Raw genomic sequence first — 15,491 nt, 5'->3', positions numbered from 1 at the left:
TGTGCCTCGGGAGTTCCCTTCCCCCTCGCTATGTATGTATTCTAACTCGTTGCCTGTTACCGAACCTCCCCATTTCTGGTGCAACGTGGCCTGCGCGCGCACGATACATTGATACGTCATGTAAATCGGTTGCTGGCTCTACTAACCTAACCGCGTCAACAGAAGTAGGACTTGGCGTAATTGTAATTGCAAAAGTGTGCACGTTAGTAGGTTAGGTGAGTTAGATTTGGTGTTCGTAGCATATTTTTGTTGCCACGTGATGCTTGGATAGAGATGTTTTCGAACGCAACGTGTGCATGAAGACAAATAAAGAAAGCAACTTCGTACGTTGGTGCAATCTTATTGGATGATTTTGCGCGGGTTGTCTTCGGCGCTACTCTGGGTGCAACGTGAAGTGCAGTGGACTGTCAGTCTTGAGGCGATCTCATAATACGTGTAGTATTTAGTGCCTTCATAGTTGGGTTATGGGGAAACTCGACTGCCCTGAAACTTCAGAGGTAGGTTTATCGTATTTTATTCACTAATTAATGTATTGATGTTGTACGTTGTAACTGTGCACTAAAAATTTCCAATTTTGCGTACTTCAATATGTAGTGAACAATTTCTATGGTGCGTTGTTGTGTCCAACTGATTATGATTCGATTTTATGCATCGGTAAGTGCTTTTAAAGCCTTTTTGGTGAGGTTGAAAGGACTGACACTCACTAATAGACAAAACCAAACATGGTAAGAACTTGACCTTGAGTCGTTCTAAATATACAGAATTTCGATGAACCCCAAGGGTTTTATAACATGAATTTCGGTTCATGATCTTTCGTAATAAAATAACTGAACAAAGTATTATTAAACTTGCTTAAAAAATACAAGAACTTGTAAAGTAACTAACTAACTAACTCTCTAGCCTTCTTAAATAGAAGGTTCATGGCTGCAAAAACATAGGCTATCCATCTTTCCCTATCTTGAGCAAGATCTATATACTCTTTTCCATCCCTACTGATTTCCTTTAGGTCCATCTCAACGTTGTCCCTCCATCTTTCTTCTTGGCCTTCCTACTGGTCTCTTACCATCAGGTTTCCCAACAAGAATCCTGTAAACTCCTCTTTCCTCTCCCATTCGTGCCACAGGGACTGCCCACCTAAGTTTTCTTGATTTAATTATTCTAATAATATCTGGACATGAATACAAATTATGTAGTTCTAAATTATGTAACCTTCTCCACTCACCTGTCTCCTCATCCCTTTTAGGTCCAAAGATTTTCCTAAGGATCTTATTTTCAAATACTCTCAATTTATGTTGTTCTTTCAATGTAAGGGACCAAGTTTCACATCCATATAATACTACAGGCAAAATTACGGTTTTGTATATTTTAACTTTTAGTTTCTTAGATATTAAACGAGAAGACAAAAGTTTATGAAGAGAGAAGTAACATGCATTTCCTGAATTAAGCGTACTTTTTATTTCCTCTTGAATATAATTTTCATTTGTTAATATTACTCCTAAGTATTTGAATTTGGAAACTGTTCAAACGAGTTGTTATCAATAATTAGATTTTGATTATTACGTAACACTTGGTTTCGGCCTGTAAGCATATATTTAGTTTTCTCTTTGTTAACTTCCAAACCTATCTCTTTAGCAGTTTTGAAAAATATTTTAGCATTATTCTTAATTGTATTCACATCATCCCCCAGTAAGTCTACATCATCTGCATATGCTAACAACTGAGTTACACCATTTAATTTTAGTCCTTCTTTAGTTTCTTTTACCTTCCTAACAGCATATTCTAAGGCAAAATTAAAGAGCAATGGAGATAATACATCTCCTTGTTCTAACACATCATGAATTGTAAATTTGTCAGACATATTAATACCCACACGAATTTTACTTTCTGTTTCACAGGTGCATATTTTTATCATACTAACAAGCTTCTTAGGTATTCCAAACTCTACTAATATATTATATAATTTATCTCTTTTGACCGAATCATATGCTTTTTTGAAATCAATGAATAGCTGATGGACATTTTGATTATATTCCCACTTTTTTTCAAGTGTCTGTCTGTTGTGAAAAATTTGATCTGTAGTTGATTTGTTACGTTTAAATCCACATTGATAATCACCTATAATTTCATTAGCATATGGGGTTAGTCTTATTAAAAGAATGTTAGACGATATTTTGTATGTTGTTGAGAGTAGAGAAATTCCACGGTAATTATTGCAGTTCATTTTATCACATTTTTTAAACACAGGAACAATTATGGATTCTTTCCACTGTTAAGGGATTTCTTCTTTATTCCATATTAAACAAATTAATTTATGAATTTGACATATTAACGAATTTCCACCATATTTAATTAACTCAGCTGGAATTAAATCAAAGCCAGGTGCTTTGTTATTCTTTAGCCTTTTAATAGCATCTTTAACTTCAGTCAAGTTAGGTTCTGGAACTAAAGGTTCTGCTGTGTGGACTTCATTTACTTGTGATTTATCTCCTACATGGACATTTAAAAGGTCATTAAAGTAGTTCTTCCATCTATTTAGAATATCGCTTGTGTCAGCTAGAAAATCACCGTCTTTATCTTTTATCAAGTTTACTTTAGGTTGCCACCCGTTTCTAAACTCATTTACATCTTTATATAAATCTCTGATATTTTTATTTTTGCTGTTTGTTTCAATTTCGTTAATTTTGCTTTTCAAGTAATCTCTTTTTTTACTTCTAAACGTGCAGTTAACTTCTCGCTTTATTATATTATAATTGTTTAGATTTGTATCATCGGAGTTATTTAACCACCTAAGTCTAGCCTGATTTCTTATTTCTATTAAATTATGACATTCATTATTAAACCATGGCTTACTTTTTCTCGGTTTATGGTATCTTATACTTTCTTTAGCTGCTGATTCTATTGCATTACGTATGTGCTCCCAATTCTTATTTACGTCTGTTTCATTTATATTTTCATCATCATTTAAATCCTGTAAAACATCAAATCTATTTGACAGTTTAATTTGGTAATCTTTCTTAATTCTTTCATCAGTAAACTTTCCTGTATTAAATTTTAGAACTTTTAGATTTTGTTGCTTATAATTTATCACTGAGAGTCTTTCTCTTAGTTTAGCAATTACCAAATAATGGTCACTTGCACAGTCAGCACCTCTATGTGTTCGAACGTCAATTATACTAGTATGCCTTCTCTTATCAATGAGAATATGATCTATCTGATTATGAGTTTTACCATCTGGAGAAGACCAGGTATATTTATGGATATCTTTATGTTTAAAAGTGGTACTTTTCACAATTAAATTCTTTGAGGTTGCAAAAGTAATCAATCTTATACCATTATCATTACTTAATTCATGAAGACTTTCTTTACCAATTGTGCGTTTAAATGTCTCTTCTTTGCCAATCTGTGCATTACAGTCATCTAACAGAATTTTCATATCATACTGAGAAAATTTATCAAAGACCTGTTCTAACTCTGTATAAGAATCATCTTTAGTATTATCATCTTTATCTTCCGTTGGTGCATGTATGTTTATTAAAATAATTTTACACCACCTACCCTGCAAAACTGCATATGATATCCTATCATTAATAAATTCTACTGTTTTAAGAGCCGAGATAATTCTATTATTTATGAAAAAGCCTGTTCCAAAATTATGATTTTCAGTACCACCCTAGAGAAAAGTATAATTTTTAGTTTTACAATTCCCTTCTCCTGGCCACCTAACTTCCTGGACAGCTACTACATCTAATTTATACTTAACTATCTCATTAACTGTACACTGAAATGCCCCAGGCCGGTAAAGGCTCAGAACATTCCAGGTGCCTAATTTAATATCCTTATTCCTAACGTAGATCTTATCCTTAGTCCAGGGACCTCCCAAAGTAGTCCCCACCCGGAGATCCGAACTGGGGACTATTTTACCTCCGGAATATTTTACCTTGGGAACATCCATGGCCTTATATTCTTGTTTCTTGACATGTCTTTTTACAGTGCAGAGTTGTCAGCTCTACGCCTAACCCCCAATATGAATGGAGGAACTACTACACAAGACAAACACAAACACATTAGACAGCACAATTACTACACAAGACGAACACAAACACATTAGACAGCGCAACTATTACGCAAGACACATTGAAAAAAACTTGTAAAGTATAATATATTATTCACACATACACATTTCTGCATAACTGCCACGACGAATTCCGTAAGATTGTCTTACGATTTTAAAGAAATAACATATGTGCAGTGAAAATATGCTTTGTGCAATTTGTTGTGCAAGTAAAGCGCGAGGCTGTTTTTGTTTAATCGAAAACAATATTATGTTTATGTGTTATATTCTAGTTATAGTGCGTTGTTTTGATATCTATAACAATATGGCCGCGAGACAAATTCATAAAACGTATGTGTCTCACATTTTAATACCTCAATTTAATTTTGTGATTAAAGCCCACTCTTCAACAATAGGGTTAGGTTAATGTTTCCAAAAATGGTTCTAGATTTAAAGAGCCTTGCCTGACAATGTTCCGGTTGAAAAACCTCTGTGGTTTAGGGCACTACAGACGACTTTCGTGGTGGAGTGGTCAGCAAAGTGCGCTACCACGCCAGGGGTGAAGGGTTTAAATCCCTTTCTGGACATCGCTGCTTTTATATCTGTCCATTAATTTTATCACATCATCACTCATCCTCATAGTCGCTGTTAGTCAAAAGTACCAGGAAAGCTACGAGAAATGCTACGAGCATTGAAACAAACAGAACTTGTTAAGTGTGCGACTCAGGATCTTCACTTCTAATTTTCCAGGTTTGAGTACTGAGCAGTACACAGGAGTTTCTTTATGTATTCTTCTTGAAACACCATTAAGCCTTGTTTCCATGATATGAAAAACTCAATATGCTGACCAAGGCAGAAATTTATTTTATTATAAAACATAAACTAACCGTAACGTTTCAATCTACTAGCAAGGTCGTCTTCAGACTCTGCACCAAGTACAAATGTAACAAGGTACAGAACAGGACGATATATATACACAAACATTACTCCCCTCCAGACTATTAGAAAGTTGTTCTGGAAACATTCTAGCAGGTGGCTTTCTCTTGTCAACTGTACGTTCACCTAAAAGGCTAAACATATTTACTTCCATCTAGAATGTGGTTGGACTCTTTATCCTAACGCTCTTTTTCCTTAATTCTTCTTCCTTCTTCTCTCCTCTTTCTCTCTTGTCCTTTCCACTCTTTCTAACACCTTCTTTCATTCTTTGTTTATCATCAGTCCCCCATTCCAGTTCATTAGTCCTCTTCACCTTTCTTCTCTATTTCCTTTTACTCCTTCCATTTTCTCACTAGTATTCTCTTCTCCCTTCATATCTACTTAGCCTCATCCCACTCTATGCCATGTCCTGTTTCTCTCGTGTGTTTAAATATCGCATTTCTCTCTCTCTTAAGTCGTACATCATCCCTATGTTGTTTCAACCTGTCTTTCAGCCTCTTTTTCGTTTCTCCTATTTACACACTCTGACATTCTTTACATTTCACTTCGTAGATAATCCCTTCCTATTCCTCTTCTCTGTTTTCCTTTTTCTTGTTTGCATTCTTCGATATTCTTAAGATGCTTCTCCCTCCCTTCCTGTAAGTTTTAATGCCCGCTTTTCTAAGCACTTTGCATATCTTCTCTGTGGTCTTCTCCATACTCCTTCTTCCTTATGTTTTATAATAAAACAAATATCTGCCTTAGTCAGCATATTGAGTATTCTTCTATTTGATGTAATAATATTGCATTAAATGTGAAAAATGATAAAGAAAATTTAATATATTCGTATTCACCAGCTCTAAATAGCAACATAACGGAATTGCGGCATATTGCAAAGAAATGACCGCTAGTTGCGAACACTAGCCTACGCACATTTTTTTTCGGGAGGGGCTGGAATCGTGATGGTAGCCAGTACCTAGCTGATTTCTATGGAAACAGTATACACAATAATAATATTTTGTATATTAAGAACTTTCTTACTCTCAAAAATAGCAATGGGGGTTTATTTTAACGGGGTTTTGTACGTAGGACTCAGGATTTTTCGGATTTCTTCACTGCTTTTATTTGAAAATGTTGACACTCTCAAAATTTCGGAGGGCGCTGTAGCCCCATCATCTCCGACTCTGCGTACGCCAGTGCTTGCGAAAAAGTTATCAAGGAGTTGCAAATGGTTGGAAATACAATTTTTTTTTCGATCCGGGGAAACTCAAAGAACGAAATGGAGTGGGTGATCAGTGGAGTTCCCAAAATGTCGTAAATAAAGAAATGGGATGGAAGCGAGCTTACATATTATTGTTGTCATTTTATATTTTCTCATTGATCCATGCATCCAGTGTTGTGTCATGATTACAAAACCACACTGAGAATATCGTGAACACTTCTGGCAGGGTGACTAAACGCTAAGTTTATTTTAAAAATCCCTTAGTACTTTTCAGTCATAAATCAAAAGTTGCCGAAGATATACTACCCTGCAGAAACAAATATAATATATTATAAGATAGGGAAGGTATAAATCACCCTCCCCTATGTGGAGTATCCATGACTGCTTTTCAAATATTTCTTATGTTACATACAAATTGCTTCGGACGTTTTCTCATTACCAATTTGGTGAGGAACCTCAGTCACTTTGAAGTTGTAATATTGTAGTATAGTATTGCATGCATATACTTAACTAACTCTGTGGCAAATCTACACCAGCAAGCATCAAATACCTTACCAACATGTTTTTCACTTGCACCAAAGTCAATCCTATCTTGACCTTCTTCTTCCTTAGTGTTGAAGTCTGAATTTCGTTTACTCTAGTTTTTTTTTAATTCGAAAATTTTACTTCCCCCTTCAAATATTTCCCTGTTCACTTCATATTTCCTTCATCTCTTATTTCCTCTTTTGCTCCTGGTTTCCCGTGGATTCAATTTAATTTGTAAGAATTTGTAAGGATCTGTTTCTATTCTGTTCTTGCTATTTTGTTGGATTTATACATTTGTTCATCTGCTAATGTTTCCAATTCTTCCTAGCTTTCACAATTCACATCTGTAGCAATTTGTTTGATATGCTCTATACTGAACCTGCCAACGTCGTTGATGTTTTCTTCTATTTTTCCTTCAATTGCCGTTTTCACTCTTCTATTTAGTTTCAAGATTTGGCCTACCACCCTTCATCCTGTCTGTAGGATGGGTTTCCACAGGCTTCTGTTGTGCAACGTACATGTCTCAAAAATATATTCTTTTGTTCGTTCTTCTGTCTATCTGTTTCATCTTCAACATTCTGCTAGAGCTCCACATCTAAAAAGCTTCTATTATTTTCCTTTCAGCTTGAGCCAATGTTCATCTTCCACCTCAAAAAGTGGTGAGTTAGGAATAACTTCCTTATAGTCAAATATGTTCTTGGATGTTGACAATTGTTTCTTTTCAAAAAAATAACCCTCTTTGAATGTGATATGATACTTCAGCATTGGCTTTGTATTCCCAGGATACTAAAGTTCCTCCGCTTCATCAATTCTGTTCTGCCCTATCATTATGTTTGTTTTTTAAGCTCTAAGAGTCTCCATTGCTTATAATTATCTTTGTTCCCCTCATGTCTATTTTAATTTTATAACCACCCTGAACTACTTTTCTATTTCGGTTGTTATTGTGCCAAGACCTGATTCGTCCTCACTCAGAAGTGCTCTATCATTTGCAAATCAAAGGATACTGTTGAAAAACAATAGTCACCCAGAACATTCTTGTCTGATATCTTTCTTCATTGCCTGTTCTTCTTTTCATTTATCCATATTGATTATGGCTTTTTGGCTTATATAGAGCCTGTAAATATTCTTTCCCTTCCTCACAAATGATGCCTGCCTTTTTCAGAATCCAGTATGTTGTCAAATTCTTCTTCAAGGTCTACGAAGGCTACACGTTTTTCTTCTCCTTACTCATTGTGCTTTCAATCAAGAGTAGCAGAACTGACGCTGTCACTCGTGATCCATTTTTCCTTTCAAACCCAAGCTGCTCTTCTGATAATATTTTTGACACTTTTTTTTTTCCATTCTGCCATATTCAAACCTTGTCAATTTTGTCAATCGTGGTATGTTAGAATGATACGTTTAGTATCATGACACATTTTTGCATTATTTTTTGGAATTATTATGCTATTAGTGATGTCCTTAGAAACATCCTCAGTTTCTGACATATCACCAATTATTTTATATAGTTTCCTATCTGTTCTTCCTTCTGATAACCCTATTAGCTCTGCTAAAATTTCAATCCCTCTTGCAGACTTTCCATTCCAACTCTTTTCAAATTATGCCCTTCACATAATGTCTCTTTTCTCATCTTCCGAAGTTCCTACTTTATTTCCTATGTATCTAACGGCTTGTCACTTATGCAGTTTCTTCTAGTACATTTTCCATCTGCCTGCTTTCTCTTCCCCTCCTATCAGTAACTGTCTTTTCATATTCTCTATTTTGTATCCCTCTTCTTTGGCTCAGTAATGTTGTTTCTCACCATGTTATATGTTCCATATACTTTACACTGTCCCATTTTCTGTTCACCATTTTCACATTTCGTTTCTACACAGTTTTCCTTCTGCTTCTGCTATCCTCTCTTAATCTTGTATATACGTTTTTTTATTTCTCAGTAGAATGCTTCATTCTTTGAATTTTTTAATATTCTTCTTTCTTGCATTACGTTTCAAATCTTTTTCTTACTCAAGGCTTCTTACTTTCCCTTCTGGTCTTCCGAATTTCCGCCTCTGTTTTTTAATTCTATTCTTTCCTCTTCCAAATTTATATATTTATTCATATTTTGCTTCAATGCAAAGAACGTCTAATTTTCCTTAAATTTCTACAGATTCTACACTATTTCTTTCTGTTTACATTTTTGAACTTCCTTGGGCATCATTATTAGGTTCACGTATCACTCCTTTGGATACGTTCAAAACCCTTTATCTAGATTTTAAATCTCTGCTTTACTATTATATAAACAATTTTGTATATTTCTATGTCTGTCGAAATTATCACATTTACATTCTTCCCTCATGATATTTAACAGAGTAATTGCAAAGACTACCTTGTGTTTTAAACATAATTATATTAGGGTTCGTCCTCTCCCATTTCGTTTACCAAGACCGCCTTCTCACATTATTTTTGTTTTCTCCTGCAACTGCTGTCCAGTCTCCAAGTAAGATAAGTTTTTCATCTGCTTTCACGTATTTGGTAACTATCTGTGTGTCTTAATTTACCCTTTCCACTTCATTTTCATAGTGGTCGAAAGTTAGCGTGTATATTTGTACAATGTACTTTTTATCTCAGGTTTCAGCTTGATTATAATAACAATTTCACTACATTGCATGTAGCTTTTCGCACTCGTTCCATTTTCTTTCCTTATTGTGACTCCTACAGCAGCATTTGCAATACCCTCTCCTGAGAAGATTACTCTAAATTCCTTGCTGCAAATATCATCTTGTTTTGACCATCTCACTTCACTAATTCCTAAGATATCTATATTGAGTCTTCGCACTTCGAGTTTCACATTTTCCAGTTTTCCACATTGTAGAAGTTATCCGTTCCATGTTTCGATGTTGTTGCCTTTGATGTGCTCTCTCCAGGAGTCCCCATCGTGAGATCCGAACGCTAGACTTTTAGACCTCTCTAATGTTTTGCCCATACAGCGATATCATATGAGCTTGATATCCTTGGAAAATATATGCGTTGGTTACTATCTGGTACAGCTTAATGATGCCATTTCATCTTTGTCTTGGCCTGCCCACAGATCTCTTACCATCAGGTTTACAAACAAGGATCCTGAAACCTTTCATATACTCTCTCAAATGCATGACATATGGAAGTCTTCCTGATTTAATTCCTCTAATACTATCAGGAGATGGGCGTAGATTATGCATTTCAGTGTTATGCAACCTTCTTCAATCCTTTTGGTCTTTCATCTCTTTAGGTCCGAATTTGTTTCTTAGGATTTTATTTTAAAAATCTCGTGATTTATGTTCCTCTGTTTAGCGTAAGGGACCACGTTTCGCATTCATCAAAGCCTAAGGCATAATTACCCTCTCGTATATTTAGCTATTAGATTCACTGATATTAGTCGAGAGGATAAAAGTTTATGAATGGAACCTTAGCATGCATTACCCTAATGAACTTTGATTTTAATTTTATCTTTAGTATTGTTTTCAGTTTTGTAAAAGTACTCCCAAGAATTTGGATTCAAATGAAGTGTTATCTATAATTATTATTTGTTATTATTATTTAACATTAGACTTCGTCCTGTAAACTTGCATTTACTTTCCACTGTTCAAGATTCGAAACGTATTTCGTTAGTTTTTTTAAAAGTATTTTGGTATTACTCTTCAAACGTGTTTATGTCATTGCCAACTATAAAAATTATAGAACGAGTGAATAAAATGTTGTAAATAGCCAATTAAGATAATTAAGTATATACTCATATATGAAACAATTAGGAAAGTTAATAAATGAGGAAATGAATTCAGAAATGTATCCTTTTTGATCCTAGTGATCAAAATTTCATTTAATAGCTCTGACGATGAGAAAATCGTCAGCCTTTGTGGTTGTCCGTTCCTCGGTGTCGCTGTGTCAAATTAGACGCCTCGAAGCACTTACGGTTGCGCTCCTTATTAGACGCACTGGGTCATAGGTAGCGCTTGCTGTTAGCGATCCTGGGCTATTCCCTTTTTGGTCGTTACATAGGAGGTGGCGCTTCTGTCAGTTTAGACGCCCCAAATCTTTTTATAAGTATAGCTTGTGTTGTTGTATAATGCCAAAGAAGCGGGAAAAGCGAGCACATATAGGTAATAAATAAAATACGCTTTTAAGGGAAAGAAAATAAATTTGAAGAAAGAAAGAAGAAGAGGCTTTTTCACTAATCAACGATAGAAAGGAAGAAGAAGTCTTTTCCCAAAATAGAAGGAAGAAAAAAGAAGAAACCTTTTCACTAATCAACGATAGAAAAGAAGAAGGATCCTTTTCCCAAATGAAAGATAGAAAGGATGATGAAGCCTTTTCCAAAATAGAAGGAGGTAAAGAAGAAGAAGCCTTTTCACTAATCAACGATATAAAAGAAGTAGAATACTTTTCCCAAATCAAAGAGAGGAAGGAAGAATAAGCCTTTTCCCAAAATAGAAGGAAGAAAAGAAGAAGAAACCATTCTTATTGGAAGGATAATCCATTTCTATTTGAAGAAGGTGAAGAAGAAGATTTCCTTTCAATGATACAGGCACATATATATAAGAAGAATATAACCGATGTAATTTTTGAATCAACATATATATATATATATATATATATATATATATATATATATATATATATATTTCATTGTACACACAACCTTCGCTATATATTTTTCTCTGTATTGTGTACAGTTTTCATAATATAGATCCGCATTTAACTATATCCTCTTGGCTATAAAACGCTTTCTTATTTGGAATTCTCGAATAAAGAATTTTTTCCCTGAGATTAAGATATTTCTATAGCCGTGGTAAATAACATTTTTAGTACCTTACGAGAGAGATTAGCACTTTGTGCAATAACTCGGGCCTAATGTCACTAATGCAGCGTTCGATGTTCAATCTTAATGCATCAAGGGTTCGTGGTCTGTTTGCATAGACTATAGATTTCAAATAACCCCACAAAAAGCAATCTAAAGGAGTTAAATCACAACATCTTGGAGGCCAACTAACATTTGCATTTCTTGAAATCATCATTTCCCCAAACTCTTCTTGCAATACGTTGATAGTGGCATTAACTATGTGACATGTGGCACCGTCTTGTTGGAACCACATGCCCTCTAAATCAATTTCATCTAAATTTGGCCACAAAAAAATCTGTTAACATCAATCGGTACCGCTCACCAGTCACTGTAACTGCATCTCCTATATCGTTTGAAAAAAAAAAAAAGAGAAGATGGTTCGATGATGCCTCCATGCCATAAACCACACCATGCAGTGACCTTTTGCGGATGCAAGAGCTTTTCGTGAATCTCTTGGGGATTGTTTTCACACCAAAAACGACAATTTATTTGTTAAGATATCCACTTAACCAGACATGAGCTTCATCTGAGAAGACAATGTTTTTCCCAAAATTATGATACTTTTCAAGTTTCAATAGAACGTCTATTTTCACAAAATCTTTGGATAATAACCAAACGTTCTTGAAGCGTGTATTTAGCCATGATGAATTGTCACAGTATACTAAACACAAATGACAACTAGTGACAGTTATAACATTTGAAGCATAGTTGCCAGTTCATTCCAAAATCATATCATTCTTATTGGAAAACCCTTTACAAAATATTACGTTTTTAGTTCTTACTAGGAAAACAACTGTAAATTTGTTCATGTACATGTTTTACTGAATGAGCACAAGAAATAAATAGTTAAAAGTCTTTCAATACATGTCTTTACTAAAATTCGTATAATTATAATTACCTATTGTATTTCCAAATATGCAGCATTATTTTCTCTTGAAAGAACTCGCATATTGTTAGTTCATATAAATGTAAGCAGGTTAAAAATCATAATGCATTTTATGACGTTAATTATGTTAAGAACTCTCTTTAAAACCATACCATGTAGTTTGATGTGGCAATTAATCTCTTATCCCCTGATTAATGGTAAACCTTGCTCATACTAGACGCAAGACAGATCATCGAGTCTCCACTTTGCACTACACAGTATTTGATGTAATAGTGACATGTTAGATAGAGAAAGGGAATAACTCAGGCCGGGGAGTATCAAGTGAAATTATCATTAAAACTAAATAAAAAAAAATCCGAAAGCACTGTCCTCCTAATTAAAGATTTTATGGGGATTATGACATGATGAACTGGGGGGGAGGGGGTTCTCCATTGGCTTTTAGGGAGGATGCGTCATTGGCTTTTGGGGGGAGGTTGCGCCATTGGCCTTGGGGGGAGATGGGCACCCCTGGCTACATAATACTGTTTATCCATTATACTGAACAGTTCTGTTGTCGATTACAAATGTATATGCTTACAAAATGGCTTTTGTTTTTTGTTCCAATTCGATAACAATTAGAAGCGTGTGATATAATATGGCCACAGTCTCTCGGAGCTGGGGGATACCTTTACGGCACTCTCTTCCAAAGCTAAGAAAAATATGTATTTCTCCTGTCCTCAATAATCCCTATCCCTGGCTTAATGCCTGATCCTCCCCCTATCCATCTTTCCAACAACCGTCGCTTGAACCCATGCACATACAGCCTGACAGCATGTTTCTAAAATGTCACAATCTTTGCTATATTTCATCTCAACTGTGCAAATTCTATCCCACTAGGCGTCAGGCTTTGGCCTTGGGCTGCGGGACGCGTGTTGGCTCGAGTCTCCTGGGGAAAAGCGTAACAACTTTTCTCTTGAGATTTCGCCCAGTGCAAGGGACCGGTGGCCACTCAACATCATGGTGAAATTGGGGAGCTACAACAAGTACGTAACCTGGCCATGAAAACCTACAACAACGACTGGGGGTTCGTTGTGCTGACCACACGTCACCCTGTTACTTGTTGGATAATAGCCCACCTATGCTGAGGCATTTGGGAGTGAGGCCGGCAGCCGGTAGGTAGGCAACGAACCCCAAGGGTTGTTGTGCCACTGGCTATTGTAATTGCGCAAATTATTTATCATAAATTCAAGATTCTCAGGAGAAAGTGGTCGCCTCCAAACCCCTTGAATTAGCGCTTGAAGTTATTTTCACCACTTGCATTTTCCCGTGTCCGGAACCACAGGCGTAACCAAACATGGTCTCACTTTGCAATAGCCCTTCACGAAATTTTTCCACATTATCTAGAAATATTGATCGAAGCATTGAGGTTATTTGCATAAGCGTGCACAAGCATGTAGCTTTCCGGCGGAGCGACAAAATTAGTTTCATCAAGAAAAAGAAATAGGAATAGTGGTGACAGGCTTAAACAACCTGTAAATATAGCTCATTCGAAAAACGTAAACTGTTCATACGCGACTTTCGTAGGTGCGTAAAGACAAGAACCATTGCTATTTTCTATGCATGTGTAGTCTCATGTCCTTGAATTTGTTGTGCGTACGTGCGTATTTTGCGACTGTGATCTCCAGATATATTTCCATGTTTTGAGAGACTTTTTCAAGTTATCGAATGCTGAATTATCTACAGGTCACGAAAGAGATTCACGTCGATTTTCTCGTGATGGACGGAAGAAATCACCAAGGTATTGAAAATTTGTAATAAATAATATTTAATTTTTTTTGGCGAAATACAAGTCTGCGTATTGTCAGTGATAGGTGGGTATAACGAGTTGTGAATACATTTAGCATGATTTAGTGGGTAAAAACGGGTGTGAGTAATTGAGAGGGGTTGATTACTACGGAGCAAATATTGATGTGCTAAGGAACTTGAATATATTTATTTTCACGTTCTAAAAAACAGCGGAAATAAGTTGCTTAATGTAAAAAAATATTTTCTTTCAAAATCAGTCAAACAGATAACTAGATACTCACAAGTGACAGTAGAACGTTAGTTGCTTGTTGAATTCTGTTGATTACAATCAACAGCAAACGACATTTCTAAATTGTCCATTGGAAATGAACGTCGAATATCCATGAACATTGCCTTGTATCGGGAAAACGACCTTTCTACATGACACATAGACGCGCATATTTGAAGTGAGGTATGTCATGCACACTCACATCATTAATTTCACCTACGTGTTCTCGACCTTATAATGAAGGGGTCCCAGCCTCAATACCCGCTGGAGGCACATAGTGGTTAAAGATCTCACTTTACACTGTAGACCAGTAAGGCAGCGCAACTGTACTCGCTGTGTCAGTGTTGTGCAGTTCCGAATAGGATATAACTACTTTACCGTGTATATCGTGTATTTTATGTATTAACTCCAAAATATGCATTTACGCAAAGAATTCGGAAACTTTTTTTTTGTTTGGATTGTTAAAAATATGTACATTATATTCTTTCCTTAGTAATATGTCTTATGTGCCAAAGGGAAAATTCATTTTTATGTGATATAAGAATTCGCAGTGCCATATGGTTGGCACTACTACCTAAAAATTCGCTTCCTAGTGATGATAACACTTCTTATGGACTCGATGGTGCGATGCACACCAGATGGCCAAATCTGGATATTGAAAACGGAGAATCCTGATTTCGGAGGCAATCCGGGTTTCGGAGGGAATCCGATTGCGTCCGAAAAATAGATAAATATATGTGTCTCTTGGCACAGGGAAATAATTCACGTGACGTCACTTCGGGACAGATAACTTGAAAGCAGTGATGTGTCGTGGACGATAAGGCAGAAACTACATTTGCACATTGTCCTTCCCACATGTGGGGAAGCAATTTGGGTGGCGAATCTTGAGTTTCCCGATGACCAATTTGGTGACTAGATTCTAGAGCCTATAACTTGACAAGTTTAAAAACAAGACGCTGCAATACATTGTTTGCGCACCTCGCATCA

General features: G+C 35.8%; 1 protein-coding gene across 2 annotated transcripts in view; it reads left to right on the top strand.

The window, feature by feature from the left end:
- Positions 1-226: 226 nt before the first annotated feature.
- The window catches only part of LOC146005324 (uncharacterized), a 206,400-nt gene continuing 191,135 nt past the window's right edge, over positions 227-15,491 (top strand). For both annotated transcript variants that reach the window (XM_083144488.1, XM_083144487.1), the window contains exon 1: positions 227-497. In XM_083144488.1, the coding sequence (XP_083000614.1) occupies positions 465-497 (33 nt within the window). In that variant the 5' untranslated portion in view covers positions 227-464. The remainder of the gene's footprint in view (positions 498-15,491) is intronic.

The sequence above is a fragment of the Lepisma saccharinum genome, chromosome 23, assembly GCF_977018435.1.
Source record: "Lepisma saccharinum chromosome 23, izLepSacc3.1, whole genome shotgun sequence".
Taxonomy (NCBI): domain Eukaryota; kingdom Metazoa; phylum Arthropoda; class Insecta; order Zygentoma; family Lepismatidae; genus Lepisma; species Lepisma saccharinum.
Note: the sequence above shows the minus strand (reverse complement) of the source record. Positions and strands in the feature narration are given on the sequence as shown.